The sequence below is a fragment of the Centropristis striata genome, chromosome 1 (genome assembly GCF_030273125.1).
Source record: "Centropristis striata isolate RG_2023a ecotype Rhode Island chromosome 1, C.striata_1.0, whole genome shotgun sequence".
NCBI lineage: Eukaryota > Metazoa > Chordata > Actinopteri > Perciformes > Serranidae > Centropristis > Centropristis striata.
Window position 1 is genome coordinate 21,600,749 of NC_081517.1, and position 18,893 is coordinate 21,619,641.

The 18,893-nt window shown below is 39.4% G+C and overlaps 1 protein-coding gene across 4 annotated transcripts in view; it reads right to left on the reverse strand.

Annotated features, from left to right (window-relative positions):
- The window catches only part of LOC131972838 (zinc finger protein 638-like), a 31,137-nt gene extending 14,824 nt beyond the window's left edge, over window positions 1-16,313 (reverse strand). The window contains exons 1-8 of one of the 4 annotated variants that reach the window (XM_059334580.1): window positions 16,157-16,298; window positions 9,705-9,823; window positions 7,850-9,596; window positions 3,795-3,856; window positions 3,049-3,078; window positions 2,616-2,812; window positions 1,439-1,552; window positions 837-1,036 (exon numbers count right to left, since the gene is read on the reverse strand). In XM_059334580.1, coding sequence (XP_059190563.1) covers window positions 837-1,036; window positions 1,439-1,552; window positions 2,616-2,812; window positions 3,049-3,078; window positions 3,795-3,856; window positions 7,850-9,223 — 1,977 coding nt within the window. In that variant the 5' untranslated portion in view covers window positions 9,224-9,596; window positions 9,705-9,823; window positions 16,157-16,298. Of the gene's footprint in view, window positions 1-836; window positions 1,037-1,438; window positions 1,553-2,615; window positions 2,813-3,048; window positions 3,079-3,794; window positions 3,857-7,849; window positions 9,824-16,156 lie in introns of all 4 variants that reach the window. The other 3 variants (XM_059334589.1, XM_059334607.1, XM_059334599.1) reach the window with 3 other exon arrangements.
- Between the last annotated feature and the right edge of the window lie 2,580 nt (window positions 16,314-18,893).

The window sequence follows — 18,893 nt, forward strand, 5'->3', positions numbered from 1 at the left end:
TGCAAAATTAATCAAAATGAATCACGATTTTGGCTTCCCATAATCAAATTCATGTGATCAAGCGAGTAGCGTCTGATCACGTGCCTCCATGAGCCAATCAGAGCTGTACCCCCCTCCCCCCAGAGAACTTTATTTCCATAAAAGCCCAAGTTTTTAAAAAGTATTTTAAAGGAGAATAAGGATTCCTGTATATTAAATTTAAGGCATCTTACTTTGACAGTAGTGTTGTCCACTTGTGACTGGATCAGCCATGACAGATTACTGTCTGGATGGCACCTATGATACAAAGCACTGACACACATGCATGCACACAAGCAAACACTAAACAACAATTTCTAACCATTTTAAAGCTAATTGATTTATTTAATTATATGGCATATTTCCTGACTGATTGTCTGTCTCTATGTGTCATTCCTGTGATAGCCTGGTGATCTGTCCAGGGTGTAACCTGCCTCTCGCCCAATGTCAGCTGGGATCGGCTCCAGTGGTTAAGGATAATGAATGAATCAATTTCCTGACTGAAATTTTAGCAGTTACTACATAACTGCATGTGATACTGGGAACAAAAAGGCATATGCCATTTAAAATAAACTCTAAACACAAACAGGTATTTTGTGTGGTTGTGTATATATTTTTCAGTTACACAACACATATTAAAAATGCTTGTTTGGGTAGATCCTAAAACATTTACTACTGGTCCCAGACACTGTGTAATCCTAACTAGCTCAGGACAAAAGTAAAAGTTCTTGATCTTCCCTTTCTTCTAACCTACACTATTAATTGTGATTTTGGCCTTCTATGTGAAGCTTTGCACAGCTCACGTGAAAAGCACCCACTGTGTCAGAAGCCTTGGCACTTGCCGTCTTTGTTGGCTTGGTTCCAGGTTTTGTCCAGCTCTTGACAGTTTTGGTGGACTGCATTGGTCCATGTTTGGCGCCATGACCCGCCCTAGAGGAGGATGGATGTCGGCTGGTGTCACTGGAGAACTTGGTTGAATCATCATGTGGACGCTTCACACCACTGCGAGAGGAACCCACTGTGCACACACCAGGAATCAGAGACAGGACAAGGGAGCAAAATGAAGTGGTGGAAGAAATATTCACAAATAGAACATTAGATTATATCTAGTCAATTTAGAATTATATGGAACACTGAAAATCACATAAATGCTTGCATTTTAAAAAAGCAACACCTGCGTTCACAATATGCACATTTCTAATTGAGTCTGGGTCGCTCAAATCCAGGATGAAGTTTTGTGCATGTTTTAAATCAGGACCTATTGATTACATATAGTATGTAAACCAATAAATGGGATTCTCCAAATCTCACAAAACTGATGTTTGTTTCCCCATGTTTTCTGTCTCTTTACACCATCAGCTCTTAAATTAACTAAAAATCTCAGCAAATCTTGAAATAAAAATCAGACACACTGACTAACCTGATGATTCCCTGTCCCTCTTCTCAGGCCGATGCTCTCTAGATGAGGAGGTTCGATACGAGTGTGAGGGACTGCGTGAGCCAGAGTGACTCCGCACCAACTGCTGGCCATGTTCTGAGGACAGCAAATGAAAATGTCTTAGTTTAGAAGTTGGTGAACTACACTAGACATATTTTATCTGATCTCAGTTACCCATTACCAAGTCAATTTAACATTCCCCAAGTACTGTGCTGACTTACCCTACACAGGAAGCCTACAATCAAATAATGCGACTCAAAATTAGGTTTGCTTGAGAAGGACATCATTCCGTGTTAATAACCTATAACCTGAATCAAATCTTGTTTTTGTGTATTGTTTTACATATATGAGGAGAAGTGCCCATATAAATACGTTGAGGCAAGAAGAACCCCTCTTAATCCTCGGGCTGCACATATAATCAAATTTTATTTGTGATCACGATTTTGCCTGCCACAATTAAATTAACCTGATCATCTGTGATATTTCCATTTTAAAATGCGGCTCTCCTGCATGTCTAATCAAGCACTTTCTTCACCAGTAGTCCACCAACCACCAGGGGGCGGGGCCGTTTTTATCCCCTGAAAAGAGCCTGGTTGCTGATTGGATAGATCGCTAAGCAGGATGTGACGTAGTACTCGACGCCACAACGACACGCGCCATTTGTAAAAGCCGGCGAAGCAGTGTTGCCAACTTAGCAACTTTGTTGCTATATTTTTCAGACCCCCTTAGCGACTATTTTTCAAAAAAGCGACTGACGACAAATCCAGCAACTTTTTCTGGTGTTATTGGAGACTTTTGAGGACTCGTTCTTACTCTTCTTAACGAGCCGTGGGGGCCGGCGGCTCGATAAGAGGAGTAAGAACGAGTCGAAGCGGCACAGTCATCCTGCAGCAGTCTCTCCAAGCTGGGGATGGGCTGCAGGGGATTTTAACTCCTTAGCATCCGGTAATTGATTAGATCACAAAGTCAACATGAAGACATTTCTAAATCTACTAAATAGTCCTACCCATCAGCTCAGGACATCCTTCTGCTATTTCTTAGGGTGAATACTTAACAATGTGAAAACTCAAATCTACATGTTATGAACATCATTGACATTCCTTTACTAAGTTCTTCATTTATCCACCTCCACCTACTCTCTCCCTTTCTTGTGGCCTACCTGTGTAGTGTTGGTGGCGAGTCTGATGGTGAGGAGAGTAAGGTCGTGGGTGCAGCCAATGAGGATGGGGGCCCACCCTGCGTTTACTGCGAGGAGGACTTGGGTCAGGAGAGCCAGAGAGAGATCGAGACGCAGACTGGGATGGAGAGTTATCCTTGGGATCCCACAGAGCCCGGCTGCCATACCTTCCACTCCGACTAGATAAAAGACAACACTCATCAACAGACAGAACAGGTTACAGTGAATTGTGACAAGTGGTAGCCCAAAGGCATACATGTACTAAGATCAGTGTGATAACCAATATAAAAAGCAAGATACGTGTCACACTGGCTGTACATGTGGGACCTGCCTACTGACTGGATGGACTCCAACTGGCTTCTGGACACAGCTAAATACAGATTATTGGAAACATAAGAACAAGAGTCTAACTAACCTTGTTAGATTTGGTTTCCAGTCAGGGTACCTTCAGAGACACACAAACATCCGTTACAACCATTCAACATTTTCTACTCCGAAACTTGTAAATACATTTGGAAATTCTTTTAAAATACATGTATCAACTCTAAGCTGTACTATTTAAAATCTGCATCAAGCAATAAGTTTGATAATGTTCTGTATAATGTTAATTGGTCCCTTGTTGTACTAGGACATCCCAGAATGAAGACACTACTCTGCAGCTCTATCCAGATTGACCTCTTTTTCAGCTTGCTTCTGTTCTACAGGACGCCCATCAGTTTTATGGATGACTCTCATTGTTCCTGCATCTTCCTTAGTATTAACCCAAACAGGCAGCTGTTTCCCCAAGAACAAAGCCAATGTAAGCTGCGTCAAAGGCCCAAGTAATGTGGCCTTGAAGAGCGTCAAAAAGGCAAACTAAAGAGCCAGGAGGTCTCAGGAAGTGGACTAAACCAGAGCGAATGTGCAACATGTGCAACATTAAACTTAGATTAACCCTGTAAGCACTACTTCAGTGGAACACCCATGTTTGACCATGTCTCCTGGATGCAGAAATTGGCAATCGTTTGCCAGCACATTAGCCATGAGCACTTAAGTCAAGGCATGTCTGGGCTGCATTTCTTATTTATATCATGAACTGCTATATGCACATTTATTTTTTTCTTCTTCTTCTCTCACAAAACAGTTATGCAAGGCTTCAGCAGCACATTAAAATGTCCTCACTTGTTGCGCAGGTCTCTGCAGGCAGCAGTGTGGTTGACGGTGTTAATATGGTCAACCCAGTCCTGAAGAAAAACCACAAATGGGAGGGGGAGATATCATAATCAGACACAAATAGAAATAATCCTCAACAGTGCTAGATCCACATGTATGAAGAAATTCATCCATCTAAAGTGAAAAACTTGAGGACTGAGAGAAATTCTCAAGTGGATCTTCCTTTCCTGAAGTCATTCATAAAACATTGTGAGAAAACCCTGAACTGAAAGTTAAGGCCCATTTCTTTGATGCCATATTCATATTCTAATTGTTAATACATTTTATTTGTTTAGCACTTTAAAAAGATACAACTTCTACCAGAAGTATAAACCTGATTCAAAAGAAGTTAGGACTGTGTCTGTGGCTGTGTAACATATGCATAAAGACTGAACGTATCAGTAAGAATTCAGTGTTTATGTTTCCATAACATTTGAACATTAACCTTTTAAAACAGTGTGGAAATAATAGCTAAAATGTTTTGGTTTACCCCTGCTCCTACCAGCTGGCAGGGTTAAATGAGGTTTAATATATTGTCTTTGTGATTATCCCTTGTGGCAAATATTAACTGGAAACGGTCTAAAACATAAAACAGAATGTACAATGTCCCAACCTTTTTGGAATCAGGTTGTACAATCTCTCTGCGTTTTTCAGACAACAAATGAGACACACTAGCAAGCTAGTGCACCATTCAGTCCACCTGCCTCATTCCCTGCTGCTTGGGAGACATTCCTGAGGAGAGAGCAGCCAACTCTGGAGATAAACCTGTACTTAGTGGCTGTAGAAAATTGAATTATGCCAGCTCAACCCCCAGCACCAGCAATAACTGACACTCACCTGTGTTACAACAGTAGTATAAAAGTTTGCTTGTCTGGCGTTATATCGGGCCGTCAGGTCAGAACCCTGGTGCTGGCTGAATTTAAGTTGTTACCATTGCTAACTGAAGACTCTTAACAGTGAAGTCTACTAGTGGCGGGGAGGTGGATAACAAGTCTGAAAACAATCCTGTGCAGCTACCACTGGAATCTAAAAACACTCATAATATTAAAAAATCTTCAAAATATTCAGTAGAGCTCTACTATGTTCCAAGTCATGTAGAGCACATAATATTTATTAACTTTATAACCACATATCTGTTTACTATTTGGAGTTCCTGTCACAGCCTATGGTGTACTACAATTTAGTTTAAAATAAAATAAATTCCTCATGCTTGATATGTATAACAACTGTTTTTTACAACAATCAATATGAACCTAAAAACCTTAGAGAAACTTAGTCATTTTAACAACACACTTCACATCCTGCAAGATCAGTATGCAATTGCTTGGTGAAAAAAGGACAATTTAGTCATTGGGTTCAAACCCTTATTTTGCCAGGGACATTTTTGTAAATTTGAGGAAACCTTAAACAAACGTAACCTTTCAATGAGAAAATGTAAGAAAAAAAAAACCCTTGCTTAATTGCTTTTTTCAATATATACCAGCACTTGGTATATTTGAGAAATGAAGACAGTCACAATCAACTACTAATAATTAAAGTTAAAACTGAAATGGAGTACAAGCCATATTAAAAACTTTAGGACATGAGAAACTCCACTTCAAAAGGATTGGATTTTCTAAAAGAACACCATTACTGTTAAACGAAGGAAATATTTCTCTTATGGGTTGATTATCTCTCGTCCCTGTCCACATATAAACATGCAGCTTAAAAACTTCATATCTTCAGCAATTTCTGAATGCAACCGTTTATAAGAGATGACATAGATTTTTACAACATTACACCCGTAAAAATGCTATGTAAACACTGTCGTTAAACCTCATTTGTGGCGGTTACAGCCCAAGTAACCAATAGGTAGGGGTGGGCGATTTGGCCTTAAAAGAATATCCCAATATTTCTGGGTATTTTTGCGATAACGATATTCTTGACGATGTTACAAAATAATGAAAAATATATAGAAAATATGATTTTTTTAGTGTGTATAAATATATAAAAATCTTACAACAAAATAAAAATCAACCATCAATCTAAATGTAATGTATATTGCAAATCTTAACAGTTGTTAAATACAAAAAAATATATTCTTGACTCCTGAGTATTATCAAATAATATCAACTAGGAGGGTCTGGGGGCATGCCCTCAGGGAGAAAATGTTCTACATTTCCTAATGCCACTATTCCATCATATACACTGATCTTAATCGTTGCATGTTTTAATGAAATTTAGAGAGAGATGATGTGAGGACGGGACTGATACAGACAGGTAGGTACGTTTCTCTATCATGCTGGAATATTTTTGAAGCTGAGAAGTGGGGAGGGCAGCTCGGTATATTTGGTTGTAAAAGTGTGTGGCTGCGCGGATGTCTCGGAGGAGGAGGGAGAGGTGGGTCGGGGTTTGACTGACTGACGGGTGACAGACACTCTGCTGAGCAATGGCTACACATAGCAAAATAACTTTATATTATGAATTGTGTAAATATACTTTCAGTATCTTGAAATGTGACATTAGACTATGGCGGGGCGCCCCGGTCTAGGTAATTACTGGGAAACCCTTATGCCACTATGTCAAGAAGTAATGTTGCAAATATGTCAGTGCTGCCAACTCCTCAGTAAGGAATATAGCTATGGCTGTTCTAAAAGACGCTAAATGACATCATCGCCTAATTTGCATAATTTACCTTGTGCATGTAATTGTAATGGACGCTGTAGGAGAGAGCAATAACCTTGTGGGAGAGACAAAGAGTGAGTAAAAAACACCCTTAATATGTTTTGTCTTTAATTCCAATCATTCTCCTTTATCCAGCCTTGGGACCGCCAAAAGAGACACCAACAGTAAACCAGCGGACTTTTGAGCGTGCGCGATTTGCAGACTGAACGCTGAGGGTAACATCCCCTGCTCTGACTGCAGCTGGGAGAGACTCCTGTGGGAGGACTGTGCCGCTTGTGAGTGCTTTAAGATGAGGAAGAGGCCGCCGGCAGCCCCTGCTGCTTGTAAGAAGAGCAATAACGAGTCTACAATAACACCAGAAAAAGTCGCTAGATTTGTTGCTAGTCCGTTTTTTTTAAAATAGTCGCTGGGGGGGTTGAAAAGTCACTAAATATAGCAACAAAGTCGATAAGTTGGCAACACTGCATGATATGCATTTTTTCAACCATAAAAAAAAAAGAAATCATGAACGATACGATATGGCACAACCCTACCAATAGGTAAAGGTGAGTTTTCTGCTGTTTTTTTGTGATGAATTGAGTTAAGGATTTTTACCCTTATATCAACTGGAGGCCATTTAATACACAGCGTTTTCCAGAAGCGAGTACATTTCTACATTGTACATCTCCTGGGAGCCGTGGACAGGTCTAGTACACAAATATGTTGTCTTTTTCTCTACTTATACTCTTTGGTGGGTATTTTTGTTAAAAGATTTGCAAATGAAAACACAAGCTGATAAACTGTGGTATTAAAAAGGGTTGAATCTTTAATAGATGGGCCAGTCAATGTAGCATAGTGCTAAATTTGTAAATCTAAACCTTTACTGTTTAAAGACTTTTGACAGACATGGTTACATGGCTATAGGGACTGTGACACCGACCACACGTTTCCGCTGGGAATTTTCAAAACCTGGTTTATCTGTTCATAGCCATTTCTCTTTGAACAAAAAAGAAAAACATTTGAACAAAGAGGAAAATGGCTGGATGGAGTTGTGATAGTGACTGACACCAGGGGTGAGGGTTGTCATGTGCTTATTCTGTCAATCAAAAAAAAAGCATGTCCCGCATAATACTTGTTCTTAATTTAACAATCATTTTACCAGTACGTGAAATTATGCATTTCTCCTGGCTGCATTCTAGTGGCATCATTTAGAGCAACTTTACCTACTTATTTCAATGGAAATTACAAACCGTGCAAAACAACACATGACATCAGAATCACATTCATCTCGACAACTGCCTGGTGAAGAAAGGTTGCAAACTAAAATTAAACCTGAAGGTTTTTCCTTTCAAACATTGGTAGGAGGGCATGTAGGCACTCACCTTTTCCTGTTCACACTGTGTGTGGCACAGGGAGCAGGTATGGGGATACACCTTTGGAGACACGGCTGAGAAATCACTTATCATGGTGGGGGTAGGTAACTTCTTGCTGCTGTTGTGTGGTTTTGAGCCAGATGAAGAGGATAGGGAACGTCTTGAGGAAGAGTCACTCTTTGTTTCAGATGAGGGCCGAGACTTGGGTCCATCACGCCTGTAGTCTCGGTCTAGATTACGAGATTTGGATGATTGAGGAAATTCTCTCCCAGGTGAGCGATCGCTCTTGCGAATGTCGCTACACGTTCTGCGATAGTCCTGGTCTCCGTGCTTACTTGATTCACTGTGTTCCAAACGAACTTGACGCCTTTCAGCCTTATCCAATTTTGGAGCTGATGAAGAAGACAACGAGGATTGGTACATTTTAACTGTCCTTTCACTGGACAGCGGCTCTCTTTTAAAAGTCTCTCTTGTACTACTCTCATCCTTTGCCCGACTGGCATGACCATAGTCAATGACTTTACCAGCTGTCTGTGTAACAGTAAGGAGGCTGGGAACTTCTGGAGAGCGGGAACGTGCCAATGGTGAAGAGTGAGATGGCGGCAATGGCATATCATGGATGTTCCGTGAGAAGGAGGATGAGGAAGCCACAGTTTTCTGGCTGCCTGACTTGTTTATCTGTATGTCACGGAGTATGAATGGTAAAGTATCTGGGGTAAGTTGATCATCAGGGTAGTGACTTAGAACTTCTAAGTCTTCATTTGAAAGTCCAAAGCTAGCCAAGATGCTTCCAGCACTCTCCGGTGTGTACAAAGCCTGACCATCTCCACTGCCACCACTTCCCCCACCATGGGGGTGCCGGGCTTGGGGTGATAGAGAGTCATTTGCAGGGGGTGTCCAGCTTGGGATGTTTGTTCCAGCATGGCTGCTCTGTGGCTGCTGTTGAGGCCCCTGGTGTCGCTGGGACTGGTGGCTAGCACTAGGTGGAGGATTGGCAAAAAGTTTGGTTGGAGGTTGGTAGCTTGACCAGTCTACTCCTTGCTGGTGGCTAGGCTGATTATCAGAGGGAAGTGTAATTGAGTTAGAGCTGTAGCCTCCATGTTGACTGATCCCAGAACCTGAGCCTTGGTTCTGGTGTTGGTTCGGTCTATTCATGTGGTCCATGAGGCGGTGATCCATGTCCCTAGCACCCCGGATAGCCAGAGCAGACTCTAGCTCATCAGGGAGCTGGGTTGGACGAGGAAACTGAAAACCCATCACCTGCGATAGCATATTAGAGGAAGAATGATTCTGATGTTGATTTGGAGGTGGCTGATGATGAGGTGGCCTAGGTCCATTAGGGAAGGGCTGCGGCCCTTGTTGCTGGGAGTGGTGGTGGTACATAGTAGCGTAGAGACTTGGTTGTGTGTTTCTGTAAGTTTTGCTGTTTGTTTCCACGTTAAACCAAACAGCTGACACCTGCTGTCTATTGGGAAGACTCGGAAGGGCCAGCTGAAGAGGTAAGGCCACTGCAAATCTGTTGTTTTGACGCTGGTGGCCAAGAGTTATGGATGCTAGAGTAGCAAGCTGCTGAAGAACAATCTGCGCAAGAGTCTCAATCTGAGCCACTCGGAGGGCTGTCACTGCAGCAGCACCAACGACAGGTCCAAATGTGAAATGGGTCTCTCTTGTGCTGTTGGCGATGGAGAATGTTGCACTGGGCTCCAAACGATGGGTAGGAGGAAGGTGCAAATTACGATCGGCGTGCACAGCAAGGCTGTGAGGTGAAAAGCAGAAATTACTATTACAGATTTAAAGCTTTAAAGCTTTAACTTTAATTTTCAAAAAGTAGCTTTCAGATTTAGTCCTTTCTTTCCCCACGCACTTTATTTAACATGTTTGTTCAGTCCTCATCGTGTTTGTTCAGTCTTCTTCCTTTAAAAATCTGTCAAAGCACTAAGAAATGGCCCAAAGATCTCCTTCCTGTTGTCCCGCTGTGCTTTTCTTTCAGGACGGAAAAGCAAAGCAATATTATGGAACACTGAATCATTGAAAACCATTTAAAAAGCAAATATGAATTCAAACTAAGGAGACAACAAGAATTCTGAAGCTCTGGGAAGAAGAAAAAAATATAATCCTGCTTCCCAAGAGACACTTGCAAGCTTTCAAGGTTTCAACAAGTGGACTCTGTCCAAACATGACATAGGCCTCTTTGACAATTTTCACTGCAGGAATACAAAGTGTTGTTTTTCATCAAATATTCCCTGCGTGTAACACATTTTAAATCAAACTTACCATGTCCTGTAACACATTCAAAATAAACAAAGAAATATTGAACGATGGCATACCACTAGTAAAACTTGAATAAAATGAACACTTAATAAATATTTTGAACAACTTTTAAGCCTATTGGACATACTGGCAATTGTCATAGTGCCATTTCATGCTAGGACATTTATGGTTCTGTAACGTCTCACTAGGCCTGTCACGATAATGACTATATCTCTTCGTGCGATGTATGAAATGGACCCAATAGTTTTTTCTAGACTCGATACATTATCGTTTACATGTGTGTTTGTTTACATATGCCATCAACGTTTACGCCAGTCGTGCTGCTTCTGTCCCTCTCATGTAACTCAGCCCACGCACATGCCAGCATCGATTTTCGAATAGTCATTAAATCATAAAATTTTGAATAGTTTATCATATCTGGAAAAATAAAAGAACAAGCAAGCTGTAGAAGAAGAAACAATCTGTTATTATCAAATAATACTTTTGCCTGAAATACACATCCCTACTGCATATTTCCAGAAAGTTTGGTGGAATAAATGGAATTGGTGCCAAAGCTGGTGTGGTGTGGGAACATTTTCGGATTTCAGCCAAATCAGCCGGTATGAAACGTTGGCAATGCAAACTGGCAATACAGCAAACCTGAAAGTTCTTTTAAAACATGACCATCCAGCCCAGTTTACTCAGCCAGGAACTAAATGGACATGAAGAGCCCCCTGCTGCATTACCGTCACCAGAATCACCCGCTCGCTCTTTCTTGCCCATCCACACCACACACTCATCACGTACACACATGCACACACACAGACTGCCCTGTCTCTTAAAGGAGCCGCACCCCTCTAAAAGTGGATGCGTTGTAGTTGTAACGCAGACGTTTTGTGCTTTTTTGTGTTGTGCTAAAGTAACGCTGCAAATGTTTGGCAGGTAGTAGGGTTGTCGAAAGTATCGATACTCAAAAAAGTACCGATACTAAAACGTTGTATCCGGATACAATACTCATTTTCAAAAGTATCGAGTATCTGAAGCTTGTTATCATAGTTGCAGTTTCTTTTTGCACAACTGTTTTTATTATAAATATTTAACCTGTGGTTCTGGCCTTAACAGTGAATTTCGACAGGTTAGTGTCTTTCGTTTCAAACTGACCTATTACTGATGTTATCGTGGCCGGTGGCTCGCATTAATGTTGCCCGTGTTATTATTAGCCATTAGCCGCAGCTAGCAATTAAAGGCTGACGTCACATTAATGATTATAAACAATGTAAATAAATAAATGAATATATATAGTATGCCCATATTACGTTAATTGACACAGTGTCAGTATACATAAGCATAGAGTTAATACGTTTACATAAATGTTGGTGACTGAAAAGTGTTATTTTCTCTCTTGAAGTCCCAGAATGAAGCAGAGAAAAGTCGACCTGCAAACAAACAGCAACACACACAGCCAAAAATATTATCATTGTTATTGTTTATTGTATTTATTTATTTTTTGCACTACCTCAGACTTGAAGCTTGTTATCATAGTTGCAGTTTCTTTTTGCACAACTGTTTTTCATTATAAATATTTAACCTGTGGTTCTGTTAATTTTTAAATGTTGCATTTTTCTTGTTAATAAAAATATTTCTGTTAAATTTTGGGGTCTTTGTTTTTATCCTGGTGGTATCGAAAATGGTATCGAGTATCGAATATTTTCCTGAGTATCTGTATCGAGCTGAAAATTTTAGTATTGTGACAACCCTAGCAGGTAGTACGAATTGCCGGGGGAAAAAAACCCTACATTTCCTAAGCAGCAATTCCAGCTGTTTGCATGTTATTTATAATATAAAACAATATATTTCCAAATATTTATCTCAGTGTATTTTTTTGTTAACTGAGCCTGAAAGTCTATTTTATTTGTTTTGATTGTAGTTTAATATTTATGTTTTATTTATCTAGGATATTTTAATATTTATTTCCCACAATTCAATTCCAGTTTCTAATATTCTTGAGATTTAAAAAAAATAATTGCTGTTGAAAAGGATGTAGTTGGATTATTTTGCTAATTTCATTATATCAATGGTATAAAATGGTCCTAAAACAACATCGATACTATCGTTTATTGTGATAGTTTCTGAGAAAATATTATGGCTTAAAAAATGTGTTATCGTAACAAGCCTACATCTCAACTGCACTATGAAAGCGCCAGAAGCAGGATGCCAAGATCAAGTGATCCCACCAATTTTACACCTTCAGAGGTAGTGACAGAGGAGGAAAATTGGTGGGACTGTTGGAAACTATAACGATAAACGATAGTATAACGTGAGTACATCCTTTTCCACAGCAATGAATTTTAAAATCTCAAGAATATTAGTATAGCATATTATTATAACATTGGAATTCAAATGAAAAAAAAGTAAAACATCCTAGATAAATAAAACATATATAAATAAACCACAATCAAAACAAATAAAATAGACTCTAAGGCTCTGTTAACAGAAATTGCACTGGGATATTATATTATTATACATTCTAAATAATATATTAACAGCTGTTTGAGATTTTTTGGCAAGTCCTATTGCCTGACAAACATTTGTAGCATTAATTAAAAAAAGCACCAAAAGTCTGCATTATAATGCGTCCACTATAAGAGTGGCGTGGCTCCTCTCAGAGGCAGGGCAGTCAGTGCTGTGCAGTGGCACAGTGCTAATAAGCTGCACAGTTAGCTCTGTAGCAGTACAGTATGCATGTGCTGCAGCAGTATGTGTTCACAAGCACCGGTCACTCTGTGCACAGTTAGCATGCCGGTTGTTTACAATAAGCGGTGGCCGCTGTGCACAGTTAGCAACGTCAGCCGTAGTATTCCACCACACTTTCGGAGTTGAAGTGCAGCTGTCGGGAAACTTAACTTCGAGTAACTCACTATGCTTCAGCTGGCTAGTGTCTTGGGATGGGCATCGATTTTCAAATAGTAATTAAATCATTAAAAAAAAAAAAACGAATAGTTCATCATATCTGGAAAAAAAAAGTTGTATTACTGGTGCCTTCCGCACGGGGGCAGCATAGCATTTGATGATACACAGTGTGGCGGGCTAGATGCCAAGCTTTAGAAGAAGAAACAAACAGAGGAGACGGTGTTTTCCACCCGTCTTCATCCCAAACATGGGGACATGCTGATCTTTCTAAATAAAAACATGGAATAGGCTGCAGTCTTCAACTATTGCTCGGATTATGAAGATGTGCATGTTAAAAATGTTCACGTCAGCAATGCTGTCTCTCTGGTATGTTCAGTAAAACATGCTCAAAATTAATATTATTGAAGTCACCGCACTGTTATTATCGAATATTCATCGATTAGTACCCCATGCTTACCGAATAGTACTTTTGCCTGAAATGCACATCCCTACTACCGTCTGTGTGTGTGTGTGTGTGTGTGTGTGTGTGTGTGAGAGAGCCACGCCTTCCCACAGAGAGCAGACTGAGTGTAGGGAGAAAAAGCGGCGCAACTGGTGTTGATGGCTTATGTAAACAAACATGCATGGAGTCCACAAAAGCTATCGAGTCCATTTTATATATTGAACGATAAGTCAATATAGTAATTATCCTGACAGGCCTACTTTCCGCCAATATAGCGTGATATTTGCGGGACCGCACTATGAAAGGGCCTAATGTTTTACAAGACCTAAAGAAGAAAGCATGTCCACTAGGAAAGACGTTTTAACCATGACACAAATATGACTATATAATCTACTTTTGACTTCCCTTGTTTAATGTCCTCAGCTGCCATTAGCTGTATCAAGGCAAGAAGATAACAAGCTTAACATAAACAGCTTTGTACTTTGTCAATGATATGCTGATATTAATTTAATTATTTTTTATATCCATTACATGGTTAGAATAGTTTTTGTTTTAATTTATTTACACCCATTTGATTTGGGATTTTTTGGAAAATAAAAATAAAAAAATGATTAAAAATATATCAAAAAAGGAAATATGCATTGTTTACTTAAATTATACCTTTCCTTAGAAATAAAAAAGGATTCTTTGATTTCAAAATATATTATGTAGTTTTTTGTCTGAGAAAAAAGGTAGTTAAAGGAATCTTTACTCGGAACTTGTCCTCAATCACAAAAATATTATATTGCGGGGTGTCCCAGTGGCACAAGTCCTCGCAACCAGGCGGCTTGAGTTCGAATCCGGCTCGGAGGCCTTTAATGCACGACTTCCCCTTTGTTGCCAACCTTTCACTCTATTGCTGCACTATCAAAGAAAGCTGTAAAATGCCTAATAAAATCCCTCAACTCCACTGGCGACAGGCTTACATTACATGTATGTGTTTCTTGTCACAAACAGTCCATGTGATGGAAACATTCATTATATACATCATCATCAACCCACTCTTATTTTCTGTATCTTGTACCTCAGCTGAATTTGGGCTGAATGGTTGTTTGTTTTCTTTTACAAAAGCTATCAGGCTGCTTTTAACATTATTTTATTATTGCAATAGTGTCACTCATGTCAAACAGGTATCAGTCTACACTATTATCTTTTGCTAGGCCTTGTTGTAGATAATTCAAAACACAAGTTGATTTGCACTAAGGGTGTCACAATACTTAAAGTTTAAACCTTATGTTTAAATGCCATACAGTCAAAATCTCACAGGTTCTGTTTTTAATTTCAAAAATTGAAAATTGAAAGTTAAAATTAACCGATTTAACAGATTGAGCTTAGCAACATTAGACGAAATATTTGCTGTTAAGAGCTGAGCCTGCACGCTGAGCAACTATATCAGACATAGATGTTTGTTTCTAATCATCTCACCACATATAGATTGAGAAGGAGTATACCCTAAATTAGGGCTGGGCAATATAAAAGATATATCGATATATTGTGAAATGTGACATGGAATTAGACCATATTGCATATATGGATATAGTTCAAATTTGTGCTGTGATCCTTGATCCAGGCTGCTTTATATAAAAATGCTGTTTGTTTGTCATATTTAGTTCTTTTGTAATGTATGTTATTCTTTTCTCATATAAATATATTTATTTCAGAAACAGATTGGCCTATTTTATTTCATAGGCCATTTTTATTTAAGATATTTATTTATTTAAATGTGCACTTTATGGAGCTTTGATTTTTTTTTTTTAAAAAGGTTCTCCTGTTATACAGTATTTATGTTCACTTAAATAAAAAGTTTCAATAAAACTACTTGTGACATGTCATATTTGACTTTGACTGAACATTTGCTCTCACTTTGCAATATAAATATCGGAATATATATCGTATGTCGATATTCAGCCTAAATATATCGGGATATCATATGACGTTTGGTCAATATCGCCCAGCCCTACCGTAAATCAAAGTTAAGGAAGAAAATATTTCTCTAAATTAAAGACATGGCATGCAGGTTGGCAAATCAGCAACAGTGTTAGAGTTGATAACACGAAGAATAATATCTACCGTATATCTAATTCAGATAATGCATAATGTCTGGATAAACACATAGGTGACAGAACGTACCTGACATGTACATTTACACGTTCAGATAGAAGATGTGGCACAAGGCATTTCATCAGCAGGGAGTTACATGCACACTAATGGTCAACATAGCATTGTCCAGGACAGTGGAGAAACTAGTTAAATTAAATCCCAGAGGAGGAGAAGCAGTGAACACTGCAGTGACAGCAGTAAAGAAGCTAAAGCTAGGACACCGATATTGATTTGTCTTTTGTGTGAACCCCACTGTTTCTGAACCAGCAGCCCGAAACACATTACAACATGCTAATTCAGCTAAATGCACACGTACAATCTCTAGAATCAACAAACTGCATGGTATCACACAAATACACAACTGTTCACACTCTGGCGATACAATTTATGCCGTATTTGCTGAGACGAATGATTAAAACCGGTAATTACAGGGCCAGACTGCACAGTTAAACCCTCACATACCAGCCATTTTAGGTGTTTTCATTACCGAGCTAGCTGCCGCTACCAAGAGGAGAGCTACAAACAGTTTGGTTGCATTTAAACAACGCTGAGTGCACAGCTCACTTAATAAATACCTTTCACAACAAGCTGATTTGGGTCTTTGGTGTTAGCGGAAAGTCTTGGTTTCTTTCCAGCCCGATGTCATTAACATGAAGCTATTTTCCGCCATCAGAACCAGCAGAGAACAACGACGCTCTGCTTCTTCCCTTCATCTTGTCATGGTGCTAATGTAGCGGTTATACGATGCATCCCGCCACCTGCTGGTCCGGAGGAACTACTGTCAGATCTGCTTCTTCTTCTTTTGACTGTTTTGGCGGTTGGCAGAGCAACGTTCAGGAGCATTACCGACACCTGCTGACTGGAGTGTGGAGCAGTAGATTGACAGGAAAATAAGGACCTTTAATATAATATAATTAAAGTTTAAGTATAATAATACTGATAATGAAATAAAATAAAAATAAATAAAGTAATAATAATAATAATGATAATAATAATAATAAAATTAATATAAATAAATTATTTAAGGGGAAAAGTGGGAACAATAGTGTAAAGGATAGCATATTACAATACAAATATAAATAATTAAATACATGACTAAATTCATTACATTACTTTACATTACAGGTTATTTAGCTGACGCTTTTGTCCAGAGCAAAATACAATTAATGCATTCAACCTGAAGGTACTAGCCTCAGACCACAGGAATCAAGTAAGTACATTACTTAAAGAGCCATCTGTAATCGCTACAGGAGTGGTTTATGTTGAAGAAGAAGAGCATTTTTTTAAATTTTAAAATGATTATTATTATTTTATTAAGGTTGTTCAGGTGACCATGACTTAACCGAGGTATTGTTGGAAGAGGTAGGTCTCCAGCCTGCGGTGGAAGATGTCTAGGTGTCTGAGGTCCTGATGTCGGTCGGGAGCTCCTTCCACCATTCGTGTGCCAGGACAGAGAAAAGTCTGGATGGTTTTGAGGCGAGTTGACCCATGTTGGCCTGCTACTGCCTGTGCCTCTTATTGAGCATCGACGTCACTCACAACAAACTTTTGTCACCTGCTGCTGTGCCCCTCCCAGAACTCTGGCTCTCTCTCCCCCTTTCAACCCTCCCCTCTATCCTCCCTCCCTCACACTCTGGCTGTGTCCCAATGTCAAGGAAGGATGCTAAAACGGCTGGATTTGAAGGACACTACGTCATCGACATCCGCCGAAGGACTGTCCCAATGTCGAGGATGCTCCGGAGGACAGAGTCCTTCTTTTGCCCAAATTCCAAGGATGCATGTGTGTATCCTCCGTGCGCTCCCATTACCCATAAAGCATTGAGCGAGCGTAGAAACAGCGACGCCGGCAGCGCAATATGCATTTAAATAAGTATTTTCAGTTTACACTGAATGTTGTCACATAACTTACAAAACGTGTGTTCAAATTCAAGCAAAAACATATATATAAACAAATGCCAGAATATTAAGCTAAAGATAATAAACGTCATCTTGATACATTTCCGGTTAAGTTAATTAATGCCGTCTCAGTCGCTAAAGTTATTGTTAATTAATTTATATGCGTCAGATGATGATGTACTATGTGCAACTATGCCATTCAGAAAGTTATACATTTCTTTATTGTGTTTACAGGGACCGAAAGTCTGCTATTATCCGTTATTGTTATTTATAAATAACTGTTATTGTACTGTACTGTAAAATAAAAAATAAAAAATCACAGAACATATTTCCATGATGATTATGCTCCGCTGCTTTTATGAAACTAAGTAGCGGCCAAATTAAGCCAGGATCAGTGAAATATTCAGGTTTAATCAGTGGTGGGCCGTCAGGGCCAGCAAGGCCTTCTCTGCTGGCCTAACATAACCAGAACAGAAATCATGATCATAATTATGATAAAGGTTAATTTAATTTTTAATTTTCTTTCCCTAAATATCTAAAAGTATTCATATTCTCTTCATGTCATATTATGCTCCTTCCAGTGCTGTTGTTTTTAGGTTAGAGCTTTTATCCAATCAGAATTCAGCTATCTTATGTTGCCAGGCTATATGAAATCTGCCCGGGCCTTCAGAATCAACAATGCGGGCGTCTGTGCACTGTAAGTGAACGGGCAAATACAGTTGATAGATAGTTGTGATAGCCAATCAGATCACGAGTTGTGTCAGTAAGGCCCTCTAGCTGGCCTCACGTTGAATGTGACATTTACGCGTCCTGTGATTGGATATGGATACTTACTAGTTTGAGCCACGGCAGTGCTATGCAGATCTACAGAGTCTCACCCGGGACTGTTAACGGTATGTAAATAATCTGGCGCATTGGCGCAGCTGTGTGGTTGTACTCAAAGCAACAGGTCACAGAAAGTCGTGATACGTCACGTTTTGACATGAAAACGTTTTTTCACAAAGAGACTTGTTTATTGTGTCGCTGTCGCCAAAGTATGGCCGTCTTGTTTGTGTCTTTCTGATATTTAACTGCGATTTTGCAATGTATTGTACAATCTTGTTAAAGCTTGCATATTCTTTGTGGACTCATTTAATAAAACTTTTTGGAAAGATCATTTTAAAGACCCTTTTATTTTTAAGTTTTGACAGTAGCATACCTGATATGTTTTAATTGCTGATGCGCCGGATAATAGCCCATTTTGTACACAACTGAGGTGATGCAATGCCTAGTAGTGCTTAAGTGTGTTTCTAACTACTCTCCAGTCCTGGTGTTATAAATGCTGGCATAATGAAAGGTATTTATTGACGTGAAGTGTGAAATGCACCGGCCGCCACTGGGTTTAATCCACTTTGTGGCTTTTACTTGCTAAATCGT